The sequence below is a fragment of the Corythoichthys intestinalis genome, chromosome 20, assembly GCF_030265065.1.
Source record: "Corythoichthys intestinalis isolate RoL2023-P3 chromosome 20, ASM3026506v1, whole genome shotgun sequence".
Taxonomy (NCBI): domain Eukaryota; kingdom Metazoa; phylum Chordata; class Actinopteri; order Syngnathiformes; family Syngnathidae; genus Corythoichthys; species Corythoichthys intestinalis.
The window spans coordinates 33,701,882-33,729,030 of record NC_080414.1 but is presented as its reverse complement, the minus strand read 5'-3'; the positions used below and the strand labels follow the sequence as shown (position 1 = coordinate 33,729,030).

The 27,149-nt window shown below is 38.9% G+C and overlaps 1 protein-coding gene across 1 annotated transcript in view; it reads left to right on the top strand.

The window, feature by feature from the left end:
• Positions 1–26,574, top strand: part of olfm3a (olfactomedin 3a) — a 59,756-nt gene extending 33,182 nt beyond the window's left edge. Inside the window, exons 2-6 of the mRNA XM_057824502.1 lie at positions 14,436–14,579; positions 19,985–20,140; positions 20,222–20,441; positions 25,225–25,331; positions 25,761–26,574. Of these exons, the coding sequence (XP_057680485.1) occupies positions 14,436–14,579; positions 19,985–20,140; positions 20,222–20,441; positions 25,225–25,331; positions 25,761–26,438 (1,305 nt within the window). The 3' untranslated portion in view covers positions 26,439–26,574. The remainder of the gene's footprint in view (positions 1–14,435; positions 14,580–19,984; positions 20,141–20,221; positions 20,442–25,224; positions 25,332–25,760) is intronic.
• Positions 26,575–27,149: the final 575 nt, after the last annotated feature.

Genomic DNA, 27,149 nt, shown 5'->3' with positions numbered 1-27,149 from the left:
TTGTTTATTATAACAATAAATCACAAGACGGCATTAACATTAACATTCTTTCTGTGAAAGGGATCCACGGATAGAAAGACTTGTAATTCTTAAAAGATAAATGTGAGGACAAGTTACAGTAATTTTGATAGTTTGTGTATTGTGACTAAATATTGCCATCTAGTGTATTTGTTGAGCTAAACTTAATGTTTGAATAGAGTATTATTTTGCATAGCTATTTTGATTGGGATTGCCAGATCTCTTTGCATTGAGCGCTTTTCTTTTTGTGAACATTATTTTATTTTTGAGAGATGGGAATATTATTTTTTTTGTGCTTTCACTAAATGATACTGTAGCGACTTAAATGTTCTTAACTGCCCAAATGCATGATGTCAATTTGAGCAACCATGAGTCACAGTGGTTGCTGCAAATAGTATATCTTCTCTGCATTGGATACAATACATGGTGGTAAGAAAAGATCATCTCCAGTTATTCTTCCCCATATCGCTTGCCACAATAGTTCTAACAGTTGTGGAAGAGATGCCACTGCTTATTCCATTAAATAGCGCGGCTCCAGTAAATGTCTGCGTTTCCAATTCGCCCTTCTTGATAATTGGCGGTGCTATGGACCGGCGATTCATGTAGGCTTGTTGTCGTCGGTTTGCTTGGTTTGTCCGATTTCCCCTTGAGGAAGACGGCGGTGTACATATAAACACCGAGAGGCGTTGTTTTTTTGTGGGTACTTTTATAAACAAAACAAAAGCATGTGTGGGACGCAGCACTTGAGCCTGCGCTGACTGCGCACTTTCTCTACTCTCTCGCTCCCTCTCTCGCTCGACCACTTCCTTCCTCATTGCTCAATCTGACAATGCCCGTCACATTGAAAATAACAGCGGCCCCCTTGGTGGGTGCCGGTAACACCTGCATCCACTCCACTTGCTTGTCTCTGCCCTTAGCTCTCAATATACTTCAAACGGCGGCATTGTAGTCTGTTCGCGGCAATGCTTAAGTGGGTCGTTCTGCGCATGCGTTAACTGCATTAAATATTTTAATGTGATTAATTTAAAAAATTAATTACCGCCCGTTAACGCGTTAATTTTGACAGCCCTAGTTGTTTTTCTACCTTTCCTGTTCAGCTGATTGACACGGAAAATGGAAATCTGAGTGTCCGATTGGTCTGAACAGTTTTAACGTACCACCTGGTAGTATGATATACTCCCATTGTGATGATTCATCGTGCCTCGTTTGTTAGAAGAAAGCAGCGAACAAGAAGCAGGTATGAAAATGGGTCAGGGGTTAAAAAGGTGAGAAGGGTGTGGATGAATTATGCTCCGGTACACTGTACAACTAGGGCTGTCCCAAACGACTAATTTCCTCCCAATTAGTCAGCCGACAATTTTTACGATTAGTTGACTAATCTCATAATTCTTTTTTCCCTTTTTTTTACTAATATATCAAATAAAATTATTGATGATGCTTATTAATTCACAAAAACATTTTGGAACACTTAAATTATATTAAAGTACAAATAAACACATAAATAACAACAATAAATCACAAATAAACAAGGAGGTCAAATGCTGATAGCATTAACTAGAACTAACACTGACTTCGCCTTTCCAACATGACTCAAAACAATTCTTATTAAAAAAAAATGTAGCATTAATATTATAGTATACTACTATATATAATACTATTATAATCATTGCCAATCAGATTTTTCATAAAGGGTCTCTTGTTTTAAAGCTATCTTTAGTGTAGAATCTGAATTCTGAAAGATTACCGTAACTCAAGAAATTGTTATTATATGACGAACATGACGTGCTTTAATTTTGAAATGTTCACCGGAAGTAGGTTCACTAAACCACTAACAGTTAGCTTTACAATCTGCAAAAAATGCTTTTTTTGTCATTGCATGTGGTGTCAGTCATCTTTTTTTTTTTTTTGGTTTGCAAACGCTGTTAACCAGCGATTTTTCATGTTTGAAGTGTCACCTTTTAACAGCAAGTTTGCATTTTGCAGAAGACTGCCAATGTTTTAGGGCAGGCTAAAGTAGGTTGTCTTTTTTCCCTATTAGCCCCAATGTAGCAATGCTAACGTTTACGGTGTTTAGTATACATGTTTCCTTATTTTGTATGTTTGAACTTTAATTCTACGGCTTGTTGCTATCTATTCTATCCTTACACCATATTGGAAGACAATCTAAATTAAAAAGTTGGTGGGGATAATTTGAGCATCCTGGAAAGTTGTGAGTGTTATGTCCCTACCGTCCCTATGCAAACCTAAGCCTTGGCTGTATGTGTAGGTTTTTTTTGTTCCTGTGTAGAAAAGACTCTTAAATTATACATTTTCCGTCAATGTAACCTATGTGCCGTGGAAGTGAAATGCTGCTGATCTTACACATCTTTCATTAACTGTGTGAAAATTCACATCAGTGTGCATCTGGATTTTCCAACTTTACTTATTGTGTTTAGTCCTTTCTGAGCTTTTTCCAATGTTTTCAGAAATGTTTTCCGATCTCTATCTTTCAACACTTTCCTTCCTTTCGCCCAAAAAAATATCAGCCTCAAAGTCACTGTTCTGCTTTGTATACTTCCTTTCACAAAAAGTTGTTTTCCCCACAGTGTTTACAGTGCCCAGAGAGAGGTCTCAAGGTCTCACTTGTTTTGTTCTTCTTCTTCTTCTTGGTAAGGGCACTTACTAAAATGACTACTCCGTTATTCGTGTACACATCGATCTTCGGAGCCTGATTTGTAAATTTTTTGTCTCAGGGCTGATTTATTACATTAATAGAGGGCTGATGAAACATTTATGCAGTTGTGGTTTACTTGAATCATCTTTGAAAATCACATAATTTTCAGAAAACATACTGTTCCATTGTTCTTTTGCTGAATGGGATGGCATGGAGGCAATCAGCCTGTGGCACTGCTGAGATGTTATGGAGGCTTTTCGATGGTGGCCTTACTGTAGGCTGTTCCCATAGTGCTGTATCGAGGCACCTCTGTGGGAAGGAAAAAGTGTGGCAGGAAACGCTGCACTAGCAGAAGAGTTGACAAGGCCCTGAGGAAGATTGTGGAGAAGGGCTGATTCCAGACCTCAGGGGGCGTGTGGAAGCAGTGGACTGAGTCTGGAATAGAAACATCCAGAGCCATCGTGCACATGTGTGTGCAAGAAATCGGCTACAGATTACGCATTCTCCAGGTCAAGCCACTTTTTAACCGAAAATAGCGGTAGAAGCGCCTGACCTGGGTTTAAGAGAAGCAGCAATGTATTGTTGCTCACTGGTCCTAAGTACTTTTTTCGGATAAAAGCAAAGTTTGCGTGTCATTCGGAAATCAAGATGCCAGAGTCTGAAGGACGACTGGGGAGAAGGAAATGCCAAAATGCCTGAAGTCAAGTGTCAAGTACCCACAGTCAGTGATGGTCTGGAGTCCCATGCCAGCTGCTGGTGTTGGTCCACTGTGTTTTGTCAAGGGTAGGGTGAATGTAGCCAGCTATCAGGAGATTTTGGATGATTTCGTGCTTCCATCTGCTGAAAAGCTTTATGGAGATGAAGATTTCATTTTTCAGCACAACCTAGCACCTGCTCACAGTGCCAAAACCACTTTTAAATGGTTTACTGACCATGGTATTACTGTACTCAATTGGTCTGCCAACTCCCCTGACTTAAACCACATAGAGATTCTGTGGGTTATTGTGAAGCGTAAGTTGAGAGACACCAGATCCAACACTGTGGATGAGCTTAAGGCCGTTCTCGAAGCATACTGGGCCTCCATAACACCTCAGCAGTGCCAAAGGCTGATTGCTTCCATGCCACGCCTCATTGAAGCTTTCATTTTTGCCAAAGGATTCCCGATCAAGTATTGATACAATAACTGAACATAATTATTTGGTTGGCTTTTTTTGTATTAAAAACACTTTTTTAAATGGTCGTATGAAATTTGCAAATTTTTGAGATAGTTAGTTTTTTGCCAAAATCATCTATATTAAAACAATAAAAGGCTTGAAATACTCCACAGATAGACTTGTAGTTCTTAAAAATGTTGTTATGAATTAAAATAATTTGATGTTAAAACCCCTCTTTATGTTTTCAGTTATATACAATTTGTAAAATTAGTTTAACCAGTAGGTCGCCATTGTTGTTGACGTCGCAGGGCGGTGACGTCACTTGGTTACTCTGCCAGAATATGACTCTAGCGCAGGGGTGGGCAAACTATTCCACAAAGGGCCGCTGTGGGTGCGGGTTTTTGCTGCAACCCAAGAGGACCATCAAGAGGACACCTTTTCACCAATCTGGTGTGTTATGAGTGCAATCAGTTGATTGCTGTCAGGTGCTTCTTATTTCCATTGAAACCTAGTTGGTTAAAAGCTCTGTGCTGGATCAGTTGGAAAAAAGACCAGGACCCACTGCGGCCCTCGAGGACCGGTTTGCCCACCCCTGCTCTAGCGACATAAACATCTCATCTCTTCAACCCTTTCAATTTGAGCATGACAGCCCTGTCGATATTTCACAAAATGAGCAGCAAAAGCAGAATGAACAGGAAAGATGGGATGTGACGAGACGAGAGTCGGAAAAAAAAACGGCTTTCTGCCAAACTGTGCTACACCGGCGAAATGTACATAAAAAGCCATTTAACTCCCAAAGCACTACCATGCGCTTTCACCTTGTTTTGTTTAGATGCATACAGAAAGAACATACTAAAGATGCCTTAAGACAATACTTAAACGTAGTAATATCAAAACAGGTGGTTTTTCAGATTCAGAAATTCAGAGATTTTATTTGTCACTGACACCAGCTCTTGCAAGATGACAACAGATGCAACGAAATTCCGTTCGATGAGTGAGCATCGGGCCGCTGCAGACTTTTTTCCGCACCGCCACTTCTCTCTCTTCTTCAGAAATTACAGAGCAACTTATAAGTAGACACACATATATCATACAACATAGCAGGAGTATGACACGACGCATAGGTCACGTGCAGGGATTTTTTTGTACAAAAAAAAAGGAAAACTATCAGTCATGGCTGGGGGGATGATAGCAAGAAAAGGCGGGGGTGGATTGCAGGGGGGGGATTGTGTGTGTGTGTGAGTGCGCAAGTGTATCAGTATTTGTATGTGTCCGTTGACAAAATAAGAGCGACCGGCCTTAGGAAGAGATCAGGGACAAAAGATAAGAACATCTGCGCGACTCTTCCCAGGAGAAGGGAGGGGGAGGGATAAGAGTTTTCGGGAAAGGAAAATTATAATCAAATTAAGCCGAATAAGTAAGTAAACTTGATATGCCCAAATACTGTTGGTCTTCAGTCAAATTCGCGCTCTTCATGGCGTAGGCGAGATCTCAGGTCCCTTAAGTCTTTGCCATTTGTCGTGTTCTGCGCCGACAGTTCAGTCACCTGCCCTGACAGTTCCGTCACCTGGCGCAAGATAGTATCCACTTTTCTCCATCCTTCCTCGGTCCGAACTGTGAGTCCACGGAGCCAGTTCTTGGTCCGAGCCTCGGCGCCCTCTTCCAATGGCTTGAATCGCACCGTTTGATCCGTGATCAATTTGTTGATTTCCTTGAAAGCTGCCGTCTTGGAAACTTTCCAGTAGAGCAGGACACAGCCAAGTAGCAGGAACCCCACAACCGTCATGCCAAACAGCCAAATACACTCGATATCTTCCACGGACCGGGCAGTAAGACACGCTGGTTTCCAATGATCCCTTGAATCTCTCACGTAACCAGCGGCGAAGGTGCCGTCCGGGCAAGACGGCTCTCCTGGAGCACAGTGTCTTGTTGAAAAAATCTTGTCAATTGCGCTGATAGACCAACTAATAAGATCCATTTTTGTATGAGAGATCAGTGCGGTTGATCCACAGAGGAAAAAAAAGCAGACAGACTGACTGACGAAGACGAACATAACAGCAAGCAGCAGCTGGAAGGAAAAATACGTCCGCCTTCGTCGAACACAGGAAGAAGAAGAATGATTAAGTAGGTAAGAAGGTTTAAGTACGCTATGTGACTATTGTGGTCAACAAATCAACAATCTGGTTAAAGGTACTACAAGAAAACACAATGCTTAAAAGTATGACAGAGAAACACATGCAAAAAGTATTTTGAGGCAATGAAAAGGCCATAAAAGACTCAATAATACACAAATAGTAAATACTCGCCGCTTTTAACCGATGTGCGCATGTGTTGGATGTCTCGCCGCGTAGAAAGAATTGCAGAAGACCGGTAGTGTTCGTCTAGTGCAGGGGTCGGCAACCCAAAATGTTGAAAGAGCCATACTGGACCAAGAAAAAACAAAAAAAAATATGTCTGGAGCTGCAAAAAATTAAAAGCCTTAAATAAGCCTGATAATGAAGGCAAAACATGCTGTATGTATCTGTATTAGCTATATTAGCCTACAATCAAAATGACTAAGTCGGCTAAAAATACATAACGAGCCTTCATGATTTAATGTTTATTTTCCCTGCAGTGCATCCAATGCACGACATGACTACTCTGTTGTATGATGCCACCTCAGGTTTAACTTCATTACAATATTACTGAATTGTTTCATTGCTTTTATAAAATTATAGAAATGCAATAATGAAATCTGATTTGTGATGTTGTTTTTATTTTGAGGTTTCGAAAAACAACAAAATGGAACGTGCTAACGTGCCCCTTATTTGGGATGTCTTTGAGTTTCTGTATTATCTCGGTTTTGTTTTTGAAGTCTGCAAATAGGTGTTCTGATATGTTGATGAATGTCCCCTTCATGTACTCACCATCTGTGAATGGTTTTCCACGCTGTATTATCTCCCGGGTTCCAACAAAACATGCAGCAGCAGTGCAGTTTGGCGATGCAATCCACTTCTTAAATCTATTTTTGCGCTCCACTAAGTTCTTCAAAAGTAATGGAATTGCACTTTTTCTCTCACTCCCAACTGGGTACTCTGCTGTCAGTTTGTTTGTTTACAATAGCCACCTGCCTGGCATCCCGCCCTGCTGATAGAAACGTGTGTTGCAGGCTATGACGCAAATCTTCGTTGACAGAAATGTTGAAATTTAATATTTATTCAACACATTTATACAGCATTGAACAACGTTAAGAATGTTTGTGTCATTTTTGTCTTCCTACAGAAACCACACCCAAACAAAAAATATATATTTCCCTCAACCATCTTTTTCCATTTTCAAACATTTTTGAAAATGCTCCAGGGAGCCACTAGGGCAGCGCTAAAGAGCCACATGCGGCTCTCAAAAAACGGGTTGCCGAACCCCGGACTAGTGAATTACAAACTACGTCATCACCCCGAGTATCCATTGTGCGCTTAAAACATGGCACCCTCCATAGGTCATAACATGTACTAGATGTTATAGATTTTTAAATCAATGGCAATATTTTATGTATTTCTAATGAGATATTTCACTAAAAGAGAACAATTGTGGCTTATTAGAGCCTACAAGTCTTTAAGTCCGAGATACCCTTTAAAAGATCATTCAGCAGACCGCACTCTAAGACTTTATTTGGAGGGGGTGCTGGCTGTCATTGAATGAGTTAGCATGCAGTTTTGATTCACCATAGAGCTTTAGAGCAGCACACAATGTCAAATCCTATTATTTTAGGAAAGCACAGAAGTAGTATCTTCCCTTTCAGTACTTGAACAGCAGAATTTCAAGCCAGCTGAAGAGCCTTTGGAGACTTGTTGTAGCAGGCTGACAATAGAGAGTTGAGAGACAATGGGGAGTTACACAAAAGAATTTGGTGCAGACAAAAAGTGTGGTAAATTACAAGTTGATTGCAGAATTCCCCACACGCTGTCCTCGAAAAGGTTACACCAAGCTCAACGCTACTTTGCTGGAAAGTAGCGCAGGACGTTTTTTTCATACAGTCAGCATGTTGAACCGTCTTCCTTTGTGCAGTTTGTTGACTGTGAGCAAACAAAGGAAGACCACCTTGGAGAGCATCTAAAAGTGGAGGCTCATCTCTTGTTTTACAATTCGAGATGGATTCAAAGGCAGGATAACTGTGCAGTATATAAACAGCATGCAAAACTGTCAGAAAGAAAAGTATGCCCGCAGCATAAACTGTACTATGGCTCTTGTAAGCACTAATGAGAACATTGTGGAAGTGTGCCAAAAAGGGCTTTATTCACATTCATCTGTTGAAAGGGGGAAAAGTATTGACTTGGATTGCTTGTAACACATGTGGCACCTCACAGCAGATGGATACATATCCTACAGTAATCATTCAGTGAAATCTTATTCCAAAATTCTGATTGATTATAAAATGAGGCATGGGCATTAAACAAGTGTTATTGAGATCTGTCTGAAGGTGAAGTCATGGAGTTGTACAGAAATGTCCTCTGTTATGGGAAGTACTGTGTAGAGACGTAACTCCACATATCTAAATTGCTGAAACCAAATATTTGTCCCAGCTAAGTGTGTATTTTAAAATAGGAATGAAAAACAATCATCTTTACTGGTCAAGTAAGTTAGAAGCACACATGGAATTTGTCTTCGGTATCACACACTAGAATCACATCAAAAAAGCCAGTATAACAACATTAAGTAAGGTTGTAGGGATAGAAGTAATGTAAAGGTGCTGTGTGTGCAATGACAATTCTACAAGTGATGAAGAGATTTGTCCAAAATATATCCACCATATTCCGTAGAGGTCGGGCTGGCACTCCGGTGGTTAGTAAGTTGGCAGTAAAAAATTTAAGAGTAGACTCAGCCGAGACAACCATTTGGAGTGCCATCTTGATCACATACAGTATTTTTGTGGATAGTGGGTTTTGTCATCCGTCACTATTTGGGATGTGACAATAGCATAGACTTCACTATCAGTTGACTGGACACTTGGCCAATACGAAGGGAGCCAATTTTCAAAAACTTAAAATTCAAATATTTTAAAAACCAAAGCCGCTAGCGACCTAAAACAAAGACAGGCACCTCCCCTAGGGCATATATGAGTCTCCATGAGCAGTGACATAAAAAAAATTCACTCCCGATTAATTACAAGTATAACAAAACTTAAATAGCTATATAATTCTCAAATTTTATGCAAGATGCACAAAAATCACTAAATGCAGAGATATTCACCTATATTTACATGATCAATAGCAATATTTAACATATCATTAAAGTTTTAGCCCAAAATAGCAACTTTTTTTCAATTTAGGGCAAGTTATCAACAAGTTATCAACAGCTAATAATAAATTACTCAAATTTCAAATCAGAAACATAATACTTGAGGAAAGCATGCAGAATCATCTTAATTTTACTCAACAAAAGCAAAATTTGCATTTTTCTATATACAATCACTATTTAGGTTGAATTCCACTATAGTGTTGAGATACAAAATCCAACATGGCGGCCGTCACAAAACAAAGTGCTTTTGAAGTTGAAAATTCTTGTGAATAAATGGTTACTAAATCGTGGAATGTTTATAGAAATGAACATAAAATAGTCTAGATTCTTGGTTAAAAGCAAAGAAACGGGCAGTTATCGTTCATTTTACGTAAATATTTCAAGCAAATGTTACGGTATTGTGTAATCCAACATGGCGGCCGTCACGAAACAAAGTGTTTTTAATTGAAAATTGTGATAAATATATGCTTAAATCGTGGAATTTCTTTAGATATGAACGTATTTGTAGTCTGGATTTTTGGTTAAAAGCAAAAAAAAACAAAAAAAAAACGGACAGTTATCGTTCATTTTACGTAAATATTTCAAGCAAAAGTTACACTACTGTGTAATTCAGTACTTCTCTAATAGTGGGGAGGACCCCCCCAGGGGGTGGTGCATGTGACCTCGGGGAACATACTTTTTTGCTGTACTAGAATAACATGTAATTGAACATCCACCCAGTGGGTGACAGTGGCGTCATTTTCAGAGTGTGCACACTATTTTTTAACCAAACGAGCACACAGCAAAGAGCGTTAGAGATATGAAGAGCTAAGACGAGGAAATATGACGAAGCGTTTGCAGCATTTGGCTTTTGGCTTTGACTTTTAATACATTGGGAGGGGAGGAAAGACCAGTCTGTGTCTAAAAAATGTTTGCAACGGATAGCAGGAAGCAATTAAGACGTCACTTAACTCATTTGCTCCCAAAAACGTATAAATACGTTCTATTTTTAATTGATTTACTGTCCCAAAGACGTGTTTATACGTTTTTGTTTTTTTTTCACAAGCAACATCTCTAGGTTCTGATTCAACTTAGCTCCAAAGCATAATGATGAAAATCCATTTTAAAGCAATAAAACGGGCCACTCGAGGGAAGGAGCGCATTTGTTAAGACCCCAACCCGATTCAACGGAACAAACAGCCGGGCCGCACGGCCGGGGCGCCCGCGGAAGAAGACCGAATGGACGTCCAGGATGCCAGTTGGCGGACGACCGAGCAGAACAACCGGGAGGACGCCTGGGATGCCAGGCGCTGGACGACTGAGCAGAACGAGCGGAACCACCAGTTCAGCAGACGATGCCGTTGAGTCCGTGCTGCTCGCCAAGCACAGCCCGCACCGCCGTGCTCGGCCTCTCGCACTCCCCTGCACCCTCCAGTGTCCCGCGACTCAGCCGGAAACGCGCACGGCCAAACCAGTTCCCCGCAGGGACACGAGTTCCCCAGGCAAACCCCGCCATGAGACAGTGGTCACCACAAAAGAAAGATTTAAAAAAATCCATCTTTACGAGACAGGCGGCGATGAGAGAAAAGTTTACCTCGGCTGTCGCAGCCACAACAGCGACATCTCCCTGTTAGTTATGTGTAAATAAATTGTTGCATTGCTATCAAAAGCTCTATTTGTATTGTTGTTCATGTTATTTTGTAAAAGGAAAACATTATTCAGATGTTTGGGATGTAACTAAAGCAAAAAATAGCTGTGTTAAAGTCAAAGTTATGTTTGAAATGTATGTGTTTAAAAAAGGCTCAATTTCTCTGTTTTTTCATCAGAAATTGGAAAATTGCTCATACTAAGCTATTTTCTAATGCTGATTTCTAAAGAATGGAAAAAGATATGAACTAACTTTTTTTCCTTCTGAAAGAAGAGTCTAATCTTTCTTTTGGTGGGTTTCATGTTTATATATCAATAGAACAGAATTTTCTGTGGGCCTTGCAATATCAGTCAAAATCCAGTAAAAGGGCCATGAGCGAAGGGGGTTGCACCGGTGAAAATGGCTGGGAGTGAATGAGTTAAAAACTTTAGACCCCAATCACATTGATGAGCTGTTTGATTTTTTTTTTTTTTTTCAGCGAAAACGTGCCGAATATTGCCAACAATCGTCCTGCTTTGTCAGTGTTACATCAGTAAACCAGCGAGCACTGTTAGCATCATATAAGGTGGCATACCAAGTTGCCCAGTGCAAAACAGCAAAAACAAAAACTGTCCCTTTGTTCAATGACACTGTTGTTTTTGTTCTGTTAAATTTTTTTGGTCAAATGGTTTGGCATATTGTTATCATGAGTTAATGTTGACAATCAATCTTAATGTATTATTATTTATTGATTTTATTACATTTTATTTTTCAGTATTAAATGGTATAAAATGTACCTTGAGTGTATTTTTACAGTTTGGATGTGACTTTATTTTTTTATTACATTCAGGCAAAGTGATTTGCTTTAAGTCTTTTCTGTTACCAACAAAACAATGTTGATAACATTATACTTTATTGTAAATTGTAGGGTTGTTCGGATCATGTTTTTTTTTGCTCCCAATTCGATCCCGATCGTTTTAGTATCTGCCGATCCCGATATTTCCCGATCCGATTGCTTTTTTTTGCTCCCGATTCAATTCCAATCATTCCCGATAATTTTTCCTGATCATATACATTTTGGCAATGCATTAAGAAAAAAAATGAATAAAACTCGGACGAATATATACATTCAACATACAGTACATAAGTACTGTATTTGTTTATTATGACAATAAATCCTCAAGATGGCATTTACATTATTAACATTCTTTCTGTGAGAGGGATCCACGGATAGAAAGACTTGTCATTCTTAAAGGATAAATGTGACTTGGATATTGTGACTAAATACTGCCATCTAGTGTATATGTTCAGCTTTCAGTAAATGATACTGTAGCCATGCCCAAATGCATAATGGGAAGTGCAACCATGACTGTGCATAGTGCTACCAATTGATATATCTTCTCTGCGTTGGGAAATGACGTAAGGTGTTAAGGAAAAGATCATATGCTACCTTTCTTCGCCACATTGCTTCCTACAATATTTCTATTCGTAGGGAGAGGGATTGTAATGTTTTGGCCAATTAAAAAAAGGCTCCAAAGGCTGCCAAAATTCACTCTACTCATTTTATGCTGCCTTTTAGCTCTCAAAATAGGTAAAATGGCGCCATTACAGATTAAACGTGACAATGCGTGAGTGGGCCGTGCAGCGCATGCATTAATTGCGTTAAATATTATAACGTGATACATTTTACAAAAAAATTAGTTACCACCGTTAGCGGGATAAATTTGATAACCCTACCTTAAGCCTAAACTAAAGACTCTGGATGAGTGTAACATATTATGTCTGTAATGTTAAATACAATTGGAAAACAATTTAATTAAAAGATATAGTGGATATATTAAAAACAGGCATGTCCGATATTTTTTTGCCGATTCCGATACTTTGAAAATGACGTGATCGGACCCGATCATGCCGATCGATCGGGACATCTCTGGTAAATTGATCTATATTACTTTTATTTCATTAATTTTAAAAAGTACACAATGTTATGCAGAGGTGTGCTTATAATAATAATAATTTTATAGAGAAATGAAACTATTTACAGTGGCAGCAGAGAGTTGGGGGGCGAGAAACATTTAAGTCTCCCTGGGGGGGGCGTAACAGAAAATAATTGAGAAACACTGGTGTAATCTAACATGGCGGCCATCACGAAATAAAAAAACTTTTTTAGTTGAATATTCTTGTAAATAAATGCTTAAATCGCGGATATGAACATAAAACAGTCTAGATTCTTGGTTAAAAGAAAAAAACGCGCAGTTATCGTTTGTTTTACATAACTATTTCAAGCCAAGTCAAGTTGTACTAATTTTATCCACTTTTTTTTCCACATTTCAAAGTGCAATCATGGTGCTATTTAATGTGATAATTACCTTGAATCCCCGATCTTGAATCCCTCTTGAGACACTCCTGCCTGCTTATATGCAGCAAAATCTTCGTCCCGTTTCCACCTAAATCCAGCGTTAGAACGCAGCGTGTGTTTGAGTTTATCAGCTTGAAAGCCAACTCAACGTTCTTCTCGGGTCACTCCTACAGGAAGGCGTGGCGCGATGTCTGTGGGAGCTGTCTTGTCAACTGATGGTGGAGTCTAAGGCTTGCTTTTCAATTTCCTGACCCGTGTATCGATAACTGTTGTAACGCCATATCATGAGATCACTAGTCACTATTGTACTGCAACAATTGGGACTACTAAGTGGGAAAAATCAGTTTCCAGGTTGCATATATGCACATCTTAAAGATTTTTGTGTGTGTGAGTGACATTTTCTGTTTATTGAAGTAACCTAATGAAAAAAGCAATAAAAGGGAGTAAAAGAAATGTTGACCTTGGCTGTATATGGATTGATTAAAAAGAAATCAGAAACACACCCGGTAGAGCAAAAGACTCTACCAAGGTTGAAGTGTTAACAAAAGAGAAAAAGCCAATTTGCATTTATTTACCCAAGCACTTCGCGGCCATTTGCAGTTTGTATAACATTTGTGAAATCACACAAAACACAAAAGGCTAGATTAAACCCTAATAAATTTGAATAAATCTGAAACTGCAAACTGGAAAGGAAAAATATGAATGAATGAAGTAAATCATTGCAAGGAAATCAATTTTATCTAGAATGTTATAACTGGTTGTAATCTCATTCTCCAGTACCAGCCAATATGCTGTGCTTGTACCAACTTTGGACGTTTGAGTGATCGTGGTAATATTTAAACAAATACAGAATTATTATGGCAATGAATCTAGCAACCATCTGACAGCCAAATTGATCTTTGTGTTTGTTCAGGGAGTAAATATCAAATGGAGACAGCTTTGTGCTACAAGATGGCATACATAACACAGAAATATTGGACATTTAATGTGGATTTACAATCAACACATTTAAAAGAGAAAATGAATGCTTGTTGTAAGAGTCTTCACCACAGTCTCTTGTTTAAGCCCCTCTTCAATCAATAAGGAGATTTCTATGCATGCAGCTGTTCCACGAAGCCCTATTTCTATCTTCAAGACGCACTATCATCTTCTGTCACCAGCAACTTATCATCTGATGTTGCTCTGAGAAGCCCTTCATTTTTCTTGTATTATTAGCATTCAATCACTTTCTCTCTTTGACATTATTTAAGTGGAACACAAGTTTCTTGAGGACAATTTCATTTATAAAGGAGATGCTTGCTAAATAATATCAAACAGCTTTAACTATAATTGGTCCCAGTCTAAACGTAAGTGTTGGTTTTGTGCTTACAGACCATGGGGCCAAAGGAGGGCTGGCAGGTGTACAGCTCAGCCCAGGATGCCGATGGGCGCTGTATCTGCACGGTTGTGGCGCCAGAACAAAATTTGTGCTCTAGAGATGCTAAAAGCAGGCAACTCCGCCATCTCCTCGAGAAGGTAGGAACATTCTTTTGAACTTTGTTCTCCAGCAGCAGGTTACAGGGTTCATACACCTTTTTCGAGTCCAAATTCAAGCATTGTTTAAGGACTTTTGAGAACAATTTTCCTTTTAAACTTATCCCCAATTGTTTTTTTAACGATCAAGCAGAAATAAAATATTGTGCCTTCTCACAAGTACGCAAACATCTTCCATAATTTTCGACTACCCCTGAAGACAGAGAATCCCCGGCGACAGTGAACGTTTTGTGGCAAATTCTGAGCCTGTCCAATAGCAGATTTGCTGGCGTAGTCATACCATGCTTTTCATTGAACACATAAGTCACCGACGAAGACACTTGAAAAATGGCTCTCTCTTCCGATTGCTAAGCTAACGATATCTCGAAAAACTAGTAAACTAAACTAGTAAAGCTCTTTACAAGGCTATTACCAGTGTTGTTAACAGTGTTGGGCACGTTACTTTAAAAAAGTAATTAGTTATAGTTACTCACTACTTCTTCCAAAAAGTAGTAACTGACTTACTCTATAGTTAAAGTAACTAGTTACCAGGGAAAGTAACTATTTCCTTTACTTTAAAAAGAAGTTTTTGTATGTCAAAGAATTTGAAATTTTCTGAGCAGTATTCGAGTCAGTTGAATAGAGAAGAACAGACAGGTAGTTGTGTCATAGAACCTTGTATTATTTATTGCACCTCACCAGCAACAGATTTATCCAACACATGAAGTGCAACAAAATTAAACGGAATCTAATTGCTTACCACAGATGTCGACAAAAGCTTTGCCCCGGGGCATAAATTACACTTTACATGCACGTTCTTTCCTTTAATTTCGACCAACTTGAAATAGTGTTTATATCTCCACCTCGTAAAGGACAAATTTTCCTCTGAATGCTCTGCCATCATATTCCTCTGCATCTGTTTTGCGTGTGTGTGTTTGCCGCACGCGCTGTTCCGGTTTGTGTGTGAAAACACCGGCTCTGAAGTACGTGCGCTATTAGGCTCGAGCGTTTACGTCACGGAATGGGGGATCACGTGAGATTTGACAACAACGCAGCCTTATTGGAAGCAGGTCTGGCTCGCGGGAGATTATACTTTAACTTGCCAGTTCCATAAAGAGACAAACTCGTTACTATGGTGAAGAACAGATAAGTGTTCAAACTTAAGGATGTGAACAATGTTGACCCTTACGAGCAACCCGAAGACAAATGGAGTAAAGATGTCGATGGGCTTCCACAATTACGCGAAATGGACATTCTGCTGTATTTATTGTTTGATGTATGTTACTAAACTCATCAGCGATTCCGAAAATACAAATCGCTACAAAGCTACGAACAGTTTTGCTCCAGATGAGTGCAGGATCTACACATTATGACCGTATCAAACGTATCAACTCCATCGTTCTTGCAAAGGTAGGCTATGTGTGTTTACTATTTTAATTGCCATGACCCTGAACGCACCCCAAGTCTTGGATGACAATTCAACAGAGCAGAGTAGACTCGTTATGGCTGGTAGTTTCTTCAATTTATTCAAAGTAAGTAACGCACCGCTTTTGACCGTCAGTAACGGTAACGGCGTTGTAAAAAAATAATTAGTTCGATTATCCCATTACTGAAAAAATAAAAATAAATAATAAAATAAGAATAAGCAAAGATGGGTAGAGTAGCCAAAGATTTTACTCAAGTAAGTGTAGTGTTACTTTAAAATAGTATTACTCAGGTAAAAGTAAAAGTAGTCATCCAAAAAAAATGTACTCAAGTACAAGTAAAAAAGTATTTGGTGAAAAGAATACTCAAGCAATGAGTAACGTTGTAACTGCTTACGATGTTTGATTATTATTTGTTTTTACAATGGTAGTTATTTAGTTATTTATATATGAACTGTCATTATTATACTGTACAATAACCCATCACATAACCACATTAAGAAAAAAATAAAAATAAAAAGAGAGAAAAATTATTACAAAAATGAAGCATCATTCATCCAAAGAACACGAGTGCCCTCTAGTGGAGAAAATATTTCCTAGTTTCCTAGAAATAAATATATGGTGTCACAAGTACGCAAAGGCCTTCCAAAATGCTCTACGACCCCTGCAACTGTAAAAATTTAGTCTGAAAGGTGCCGTTTCTGAACGCCCCAAGGAGGGTGCATTCCCGGCGACAGTGAGCGTTTTGTGTCAAACTGAGAGCGTCCAATAGCAGAGGTGTTTGCATAGTGATAGCATGCTATTGTTGGACACATAAGGCATGACTGAGGACACTTGAAAAATGGCTCTCTCCTCCAATTGCTAAGCTAAATGATATCTCGATGTACGTTTGTAGTTCACAAGACAACAAAAAACTATTCAGTTTTCGACGAAACTAGTGAAGCTAGTTCCAAGCTAGTAAGCTCTCCTACTCCTTAAAGTAAGCAGAAGTGGGTAGAGTAGCCAAATATTTTACTCAAGTAGGAGTAGCGTTATGTCTAAATAATATTACTCAATTAAAAATAGCCATCCAGAAAATGTACTCAAGTGCAAGTAAAAAAGTATTTGGTAAAAAGAATACTCAAGTTGTGAGTGACACTGTGAGTAACTGCTTATGATGTTAGATTTTTTTTTTTAAACAATTTTTTTTTTTTTTTTTTTTTATGCACAAAGTTATCAACTAGTATATCAACATTTATTACCGTATTGGCCCGAATATAAGACGGCCCTGATTATAAGACGACCCCCTCTTTTTCAAGACTCAAGTTTGAAAAAAGACTTTTTGAACACCAAATTAATTTTTATACAGAAAATAATTAGAGTACATCCGAAACAAATGATTATAACAATATATCTGAGAGAAAAAGCATGTTATTTTGCCTCATTCAAATCTTAATATCTGAATATTTAAATATGTAAAGGAAAGTGCAATTACATTCTTAAATGAATGGCTTCTGGTAATCTATTGTGATAAAACAACAAAATTGCAATAACAGCATTAACCATCAAAGTGAAGTCTAACTGTAACTGTAGTCTTGAAACAAATCTGAATAAGGAAAAACATTGCAATAAAAAATTGCAAACTGGTTAAACTTGAGAGAGGCTGAGATCTGTCATGACAGAACATCGCTTCAATGATATCTGGCGCCATCTAGCGCCGTGAATGGGGAGAGTAGCTGAGATCTGTCATGACAGAACATCGCTTCAATGATATCTGGCGCCATCTAGCGTCGTGAATGGGTATGCTATCTAGACCGCGAATATAAGACAACCCCCTCTTTTTCAGTCTTATTTCAATGCAAAAAACACTGTTTTATATTCGTGCTAATACGGTAATATACCAATAACCCATTACATAACCACATTATAAGCCAAAGAAATGCATTAAAAAAAATAAATAAATAAAAAAAAAATAAATAAACAACCAAACAAAAAAAGAATCACTGAATTCTGGCGAAAGAAAATACATTACAGAAATGAAACAACATTCATCCAAAAATCACAAGTGCCCTCTAGTGAAGAAAATAGTTCCTAGTTTAAATAGTTGAACCTGTGGTTGTTTCATAGTTCCTATTATGAAATTAAAAGGATCACATCTCTGGTTTTCAATCAGTGCCGAATAAAAACTGGGAGAGAGGTTAAAATCTGCACTTTTGAGTCATGTTGAGGGCAGTGCTCTCTGTCAAATACATAATATTTTACGGTACTTTAAAAACGGCACGTGATTGAACAGGCCGCAAGCTTAAGTCTGATTAGGCTAATGGAGTCATGTGATTATTGTTGCAACGTCTCATTGGTGAAACTGGTAGAGCTACTGTTAGATTTTAGTTTTGTCATTGCAAACGATGCTAATATGTAGAGTAACAAAGGAAAACGTAACGACTAGTGTAAGCCCCAATTAGCGGAGTAGGAGTAGTATTTCTTCTTAGCAAATCTACTCAAGTAATAGTAAAAAGTATGGCTCAGTAAAACTACTCTTATAAGTATTTTTTTCTAAAAAATTACTCTAGTCAATATAACAGAGTAAATGTAACGCGTTACTACCCACCTCTGAAAGCAAAATAAGTGGCTATTTTCTAGTGCAACAAGGGGAGTTGATCGAGAGCCAGGCGAGTAGGCCGACTCCTAGCGACAACCAAGCCGAGCAAAGTGGCTCACAGCCAGTTCAACACTAGAACAGTGTTTTTCAACCGGTGTGCCGCGGCACACTAGTGTGCCATGAGAGATCGTCAGGTGTGCTGCGAGAAATGAGCAAATATCTCATTTTTATTTATTTATTATTATTATTATTATTTTTTTTTTTTTTTTACGTCGTCGGGCGGAGTTGCAGTAGGAAGGAAGGAGGAGGTAGAAAGTTGCGGCCGTGTGCAGATGAACTAGGTATTGCTCGTTGCGTTCAATATCTGCTCGGATTTCAGCTACCTTGCTGTCCGTGACAATGTGGACCCTACCACGTCTACTGTACATCATTTGATTAGACTCGTCAAGAGTCAATACTCACGAAAGTGTCCTTTCCATTTTATCCATTTGTGACGACAGTCAATCCTCCCTCTGTGTTTTATTCCAACACATTGTCAAGGGCAGCAAGGTGGCTGACAGCTAGAAATCTGAGCAGTTCTTGAACGCGACACGAGCAGCTATCCTAAACGTCATCCCCAAACGAAACACCTGTCGCTTCAAAACAAGTCGATGGACTATTTTGTTCGCCTTTGTGAAAACACAGAAACAGGCAACTTTTTTGAGAAAAGCTAGAAAGGTAAATGAGAAAGCCCCCAAAGCCAGTTACCTTGTTGCTGAACTTGTTGCTAAATCCAAAGTCCCACACTGTGGCAGAGTTTTAACACTACCTGCCTGCAAAGCTATTGTCAGCGAGCTGCTCGGCCCTGATGTGGTTAAAGACATTGCTAAAGTCCCCCTGTCTGATAATTCTGAGCTTTTCAAGCCTAACTGCCATAAAAAATAAAAACAGAGACTGAGAGTTGTTGATGAAGAATCCTGCCAGGATATCAGCTTTGGGTTCATCTAAACAGGTTCAGGTTTCAAACTGAGTAGCTAAGGATAAATATTGAAAAACTATTTTATAAATAAATATACTGTACAGAAAGTAATTTTGGAACATTTATGGTTTATGGTGTGCCGCAAGATTTTTTCCAATGTAAAAATGTGCCTTGACTCAGAAAAGGTTGAAAAACACTGCACTGGAATGCACAGCAGAGGCCAATTCGGCCTTCCCCAAGACAAATGCCCATGCTCCAGAATTCTCTGGGAATAAAGTAAATGTAAGTACATTAACGAAGTACTTTTACTTCGTTACATTCTACTACTGGAAACCATCACAGTAAAATCCAGGCATTTTCAAGGATTTCAAGCATCCCGTACGAACCATGTGATTTAACCTTCCTGGTTTTTGGTTCATCAACAATATTGATCACGATGTTTTTGCAGGTGCAGAACATGACTCAGTCCATTGAGGTGCTGAATCTGCGAACTCAGAGGGATTTTCAGTATGTGACAAAAATGGAGAATCAGATGAAGGGCCTCAGGACAAAATTTAGACAGATTGAGGATGACAGGAAATCGATCATGACGAGAAACTTCCAGGTTTTTGATATTCATCCATAATTTGCATTTTCTTTGTGTACATTTTGTATTCATCTCTCTGGCTGTCACATGTCCATTTAGGAGCTTCAAGACAAGATGGACCAGCTGACGCCAATGATTCCTGTATTGGAGCAGTATAAAATGGATGCGGCACTGATCTCCCAATTCAAAGAGGAGATCAGGAATCTATCATCAGTGTTAACAAGCATCCAGGAGGAACTAGGAGTCTATGACTATGATGAGCTTTATCAGCGACTCTTGCGACTGGATAACAGACTCCGCAGTTGTATGGGCAAACTAAGTGAGTGAAATTTTAAGACATTTTTACTGTTGGAAAATTGCCCTTTTAATGGCTCGTATACACAAAACGAAGGTTTATTGAGTTTCAGCTCACCAATCAGGTGTTAAACTACACAAAATACACATTTGTTGAGCATGAAAGCCTCAAACAGATGTAGAAGGATTGGGTATGCCAAACTTGCATTATTTCTGAAAGGAGAATATGCAACTATATAACATCATTTTTAATGTGTTTCTAAATTTGATATATCCAACCACAGTCAAATTTCAATTGCTGTTTTTGTAGCAGGTGAAAGGCCGGTGTAAATCAGCTTGCGAAGCAATGCTGGTGTGTGACAATCCAGTATCAGCAGGCTGAAGTTTTCCACCTGTGTAAAAGTGAATTATTGCAAGATATTGTTTATCAGGCCAGCCATGCTTTACCACCTCTGATAAAACTGCTCATCTTTATTCATTAATCATTTTATAATTATGGCGTCTTCCCAAACGTTGCATGGTGAAAACCATTCATGCAGATGAAAGTTTAAAATCATTATTTAAGTATGGTGCACTCCACCACTTGTACGCCTGTTGACAGTGAACAGTGGGTCATTTGTATTTAAGACAGGAGGACTCCCAAAAAATTAAGAGACGTTTATGAAGGAATCTGACCTTCTAGCCAGATCGCTGGAATCACGCCAGCCGAACTGCTGGACCCGCGCTGAAGCAGATCCAGTGATCCGGGCCGGGGGGACCCAGGCAATCCGGCCAGAAGGGCAAACTCCTGGCATTCACCTTAGTCTTAACCCTTTGTACTGACTCCATCTTTAGAGGTTTAAAGAAGGCTCACCGAAAACAAGTTGGAAATTTATTCAGGGCGAAAAAGATCAAAACGGCAAGGCAAAACAGAAAACACCCAGGCGGGCAGGCAAGGTCCCCCTATCATACGTCAACAACAGTTCCCGAGAAAAATGACAACGCTTAGTTAAACATTCAGTCTTTTGAAGGCTCTCGCGGGGCGGGCTTGGGCAGGAAGAAGGGTGTGTTTGGGATTATTGTCTGTTTGTGGATTGGACAGGAGGATTCGGGAGTTACTGTTGTCCGGGCAACAAGGATGTGGATTTTGCCGCCACCAGGGTCAACGGGACTCTTGGAGTCCTGTCAGTCATGTTATCAGTTGGATGTCGGGCGTTCTCCTGTGTTCCTTGTGTTAGGACAGACCATACCACTATTTGTTGTGGACTGTCCGGGAGAACTGATTGCGAGACTTGGTGGTCCAGACATGACGCACGCGCTGGGCTTCCGTGATAAGAAGGCATTTTTTTATCTCTTATGCCCTATATTCTGCTTTTTTTCCTTAAACTATGGTATAAGCTATGCCTTTTATTTTATATTGGGCGTGTTAGAGTCATGCAAAGAGTTAGACGGTGTCACCGAGAAAAGGTACTATCTCCTTCATTTAGTATGGAAAATTAAATAAAAAAAACATTTTGAAATTTAAATACCTTTTGATGAGCAACAGGAAAATTGTGTAATATGGCCCGTATATTGTAAAATAAGGTAATACTATTATGAAAAACATTTTCCAAGATAAAAAGTGCTTTTCACAAAGTATTTTTATTAGCTCATAATGCCTTTTTCCACAATAGCCTTTTTTTCATAATGTCATTTTTCAGCACAATGCTATCTTTTACAAGATTAAAGTATTTTTCACAATGTCATTTTTTCAATTTATCGACGCATGATGTCCATTTCATTGGATACATGGTTAATCAGAAATTTCTATGTATAAACACAAATATTTCATATTCCAAACAGATATCTTTCTCTAGATGTTACTATATACTATATATATATATCTTTTTTTTTTTTTTCTACCGCTGTTGCTCTTCGGGCATAGAAGTATTGACAAGTTATGCCGCTTGTAGACGACACGGGTGGTAGTCAGTGTTGTCACAGATACTTGAAAAAGTAATTTCATTACTGATTACACCTAAAAAAAAATGAATATAGTTACTTTACTGATGACTTTATTATTAAAGTAACTAAGTTACTTTAAAAGTAATTTATCAGTTACATTTTACCAATTTTTCACCTTTTGCCACCTTAACATATGAATGACAACATAAATATGTCATCGCACGTAATTGACTTTCCGAGAATTGAATTTAAAGCGGAAGATCAGAATTTTTCACATCTGGCTTAGTCTTCGCGTTTTAATTAGTCGACGACCACCATTGACTAGCGCTAGCTAGGCCAGTACGGAGCCCTGAAACTAACAAAAAACTGACAAACTGCATGGAATTTGTTAAATTCAACTCCATCGAATAATTAAATCCCACTAACACGAAGATTGAGCGTAATGTAAAAAATTCTGAATTTCGGGTTAGGGTTTAGAGGTTAGGGTACAACCGCGCACAACTCGTAAGTACGTCGTACACACATGTGGTCAATTTGGCCACAAAACGTGCCAACAATTAAGCAATATACACTCAATCGGACTTACAACACGTCCCAAAGATGCTAAACGAACATGTCACCTCACGGCATAAATGTGCAACATGGAATATGATATAAACAATGCTTGCCGATGTCTACCTGCCGTTGCAATGGCAAAGCTACGAAACGTCCACTCATGTAGCAGCTCCAACCTATCGCTGGAACCCTCCAGAATCAAGGAAAAAATCTCACCTTCATTCATGGACGCACACAGATCAACATTCCCACGCACATTTCCAACAGGTGGCTGCACTCGGCTCGAATGTGAACCCACGCTGGCACACGCCTCTCTCAGTCCCAAAATACTTCTGACTCGAGATGAAAACAGAAAGTAACTGTGAGCGGTTACCATGGAAGCGAACACATTTTCTATTCAAAATGCTCTTCGTACATGACTACAGTATTCTTCATTCTACATACACTACCGTTCAAAAGTTTGGGGTCGCTTTGACCCCAAACTTTTGAACCGTAGTGTATCATATGGGATTTTTCATTATGTACACTCCGGTGCAGTGTACATTATGAGACAATAACAAAATAGTAACACACAGACACTAAGGAAACTAATTGTACTCAGATTATTGGTTTGGAAAAATGAACGGGTTAGATTACTCGTTACTGAAAGAAAGTGATAAAATTACTGTAACGCGTTACTTAGTAACACGTTAGTGACAACACTGGTTGTAGGTTGTTGGCTATCTTGGATTCAGAGCGTTTTTTTTTACTTGCAGTTGCACCAATTGAACACTGAATTGATCTCAATAGAGTATGGCAGCAAATACCATTCTTGAGGTTGCTATGCAGTTAAACCAAAGAAAGCAATGCATTAAAGAGAAAGATACGTTTCAGTAGCTGTCCACTGTAGTGACCACTATGCAGTGTTGAATAACCCAAAAAGAAAATATTTTTTGGCTTTCAGTTCCTTAGTAGAACCCACTGATTATGATGTGTCTTCAGACCATTCATAAGTCCTCTTAGCAAGGGTGTAGGTTTGCATAGGAACTATAGGGACATAACACGACCAATTTTTAAGGATGCCCAAATTGGACCAACTTTTAAGCAACCTTATTTGCATTATATAATGGGTTCAGTTATATAGGTTATTTAGATTGTCTTCCCATATGTTGTAAGGATAAAAGTGAACCTATAGGTACAAAGTGAATTATCTTTATTATGTTCTGACTTAAATTTACCCTTTTTCACATGCTCAATGTGCCGGTCCATTATTTTTTTTCCCAAACGCACGTTTGATTGGCTGATGACTTGACACCACCCATCCTCTCCCACACCCCCTTCGAAATAGAGGAATATTAGAGGGTTTTTTCGGCCAGCAGCAGCTACTGTAAGTAATGTAAAATGACGTCAATGTTGTGGAGGTGGGGAACACACCACTAATTTTGCTACTGGAAGTCCGACCTGCATCAGAGTTAGCATAACATTAAACTGTGTGAATTGCCAACCTGCCAAACTCGAGTAGGAAGCTGCTTATGGAGAAGTGTCCTCCTGCATGTGTTTTCTACTGTTAACATTATTTAAACTGTGAGAAATATTGTGAAATCTGCTGGAAACTATAGAACCAGAAGTTGCTTAGAGAGGGAGAAGTCCCAGTCTGTGTTTCACAGGAAAGTGTTGACAGAAGAAAAAAAAACATGCTGCTGCTTTACTTCTTGTAAATAACCTGGTTTAGAAGAAAAGAAGGCTGGCGCATGTTGTGTCTTTACATTTTTTAAATCAAATACCTATTAGTACATTTATTTAATAATTAAATTGTATTTATGTATTTTCTACATTACTTAAAAAATATTTTCATGTTCAGCCTAAATCGAACGGTATATCACCTGAACCAATACACATGGAAGTTAGTATAAGTCAATACAGATTTACTTTGCATCGATCATCTAGCCTGTTAACACTAGAATGCCCAGCAGAGGCCAATTTGGCCTTTCCCAATGGCAAATCCTCATGCTCCAGAATTTGCTGGGACTTCTAGTGTTAATTAATTAGGTTCATATTCGTGAGAAGAGACCAAAGCTGTACCCTTGCTTTTTAGAGTCCGCTCATGTTTGTCAACAACATGTTTACTGGTTAGAATTTAGTGGCATCATATTTGTTTCACCTTTCTTTCAGGTCCTCCAATTTTAAATTACTTAACATACAAAACTGATATTCATAAGAAATTCCTCCATGGTGACAATTGGATATCCAAGCAAAAGCAATCTAAAGCACATATATAAGGGAGGAAGGGGGCGTCAGACTTATTCCAATCTATCGCTCTATCATTGACTTCTGCATTTCTTTATTGACAGCATGCGGGAAGTTAATGAAAATCAACGGCCCTGTTACAATAAAAACCTCTGGAACCCGCTTTGGGGCATGGATGACCGATTCCCTTGTATCTACAAGGCACAACAGAGTGAGTTAAAGGTTATTTCTTTTAAATTGTAGCTCACTCCATTTCATATATGTTTAATTTTTATTATACTTTTATGGCTGTGTAAAGCGACATTAGTAATAACTTTAAATAATACACAGTATAATGACAGTATATCATGATACAGTTTTTGTGTTGACTTTAATAATACAGCCACATTAAGCAAACTAAAAATAAAGAAAGTCAATTACATTACAATACAATTCACATTGACAGAATAGTCCAACCAAATCTCTTTAAGTTGTCTCATTACAGCTGCACTTTACTGTAATATTTTGTGTCGTCCACTTATCCAACTTAATAACCCTCCATCCAACCGAAAAAAAACTAATTTTTCAATCACACCTTTCATCTGCTCATCCACCCAAACCCTCTATATGTACACCCCCCCATTCAATCTCTTTGATATAGGTTTGGTACATGGACGGTTATACCAACAGTAAGATCGTTCGAGAGTTCAAGACAATGGAGGACTTTGCAGCAGGAGTGGTCGCTCGCACTTACAGCCTTCCGTTCAAATGGGAGGGAACCAATCATATTGTCTACAATGGTTCACTTTATTACAACAAGTACCAGAGTAACATTATTGTCAAGTACAGCTTTGAGACAGGCACCGTGCTGGCCCAGCGAGCTTTGGAGTTTGCCGGTTTCCATAACATGTACCCATACGCATGGGGAGGATACTCGGACATCGACGTCATGGCAGATGAACTGGGAATGTGGGTTGCGTATGCCACCAACCAAAATGCTGGAAATGTTGTCATTTCCCAGATCGATCCAGACACCCTGCAGGTCCTCAATACTTGGAACACGGAATACTCGAAGAGGAATGCAGGGGAGTCATTCATGATCTGTGGGACGCTCTATATCACCAACTCTCACCTGTCTGGAGCAAAGGTTTACTACGCATACTCCACAAAGACTTCAACGTATGAGTACATAGACATTCCGTTTCTCAATCAGTACTTCCATATTTCCATGCTTGACTACAATGCCAGAGAGAGAGTTTTGTATGCATGGAATAATGGACATCAGGTCATATTCAACATCACCCTATTTCATGTGATAGAAACAGATGATGGGTCTTAAAAGTAAGCAGAGAAATAAAACAAAGTTTGTGGTTATTTTAGCAAACATTTGTTTTTGAAAAAATGGTGGAGTGTGGTTCTTTTTGTTTTTTCTTCTTCAATTTTGAAAGTTGAGGCACCAGTCTTAATACACTACTGGCCAAAAGTATTGGCACCCTCGCAATTCTGTGAGATAATGCTCAATTTCTCCCAGAAAATGACTGCAGTTACAAATGCTTTGGTAGTCATAACTTCATTTTGTTTAGCTTGCAATGAAAATCCACAAAAGAGAATGGATTTTTTTTTTTTTTTTGTAAATAATTATCATTTTACACAAAACTCCAAAAATGGGCCGGACAAAAGTATTGGCACCCTCAGCCTAATACTTAGTAGCACAACCTTTAGACAAAATAACTGCGAACAACCGCCTCCGGTATCCATCAATGAGTTTCTTACAATGTTCTGCTGGAATTTTAGACCATTCTTCTTTGGCCAACTGCTCCAGGTCTCTGAGATTTGAAGGGTGCCTTCTCCAAACTGCCATTTTCGGTTTTCTCCACAGGTGTTCTATGGGATTTAGGTTTGAACTCATTGCTGGCCACTTTAGAAGTCTCCAGTACTTTCTCTCAAACCATTTTATAGTGCTTTTTGAAGTGTATTTTGGGTCATTGTCCTGTTGGAAGACCCATGACCTCTGAGGGAGACCCAGCTTTATCACACTGGGCCCTATATC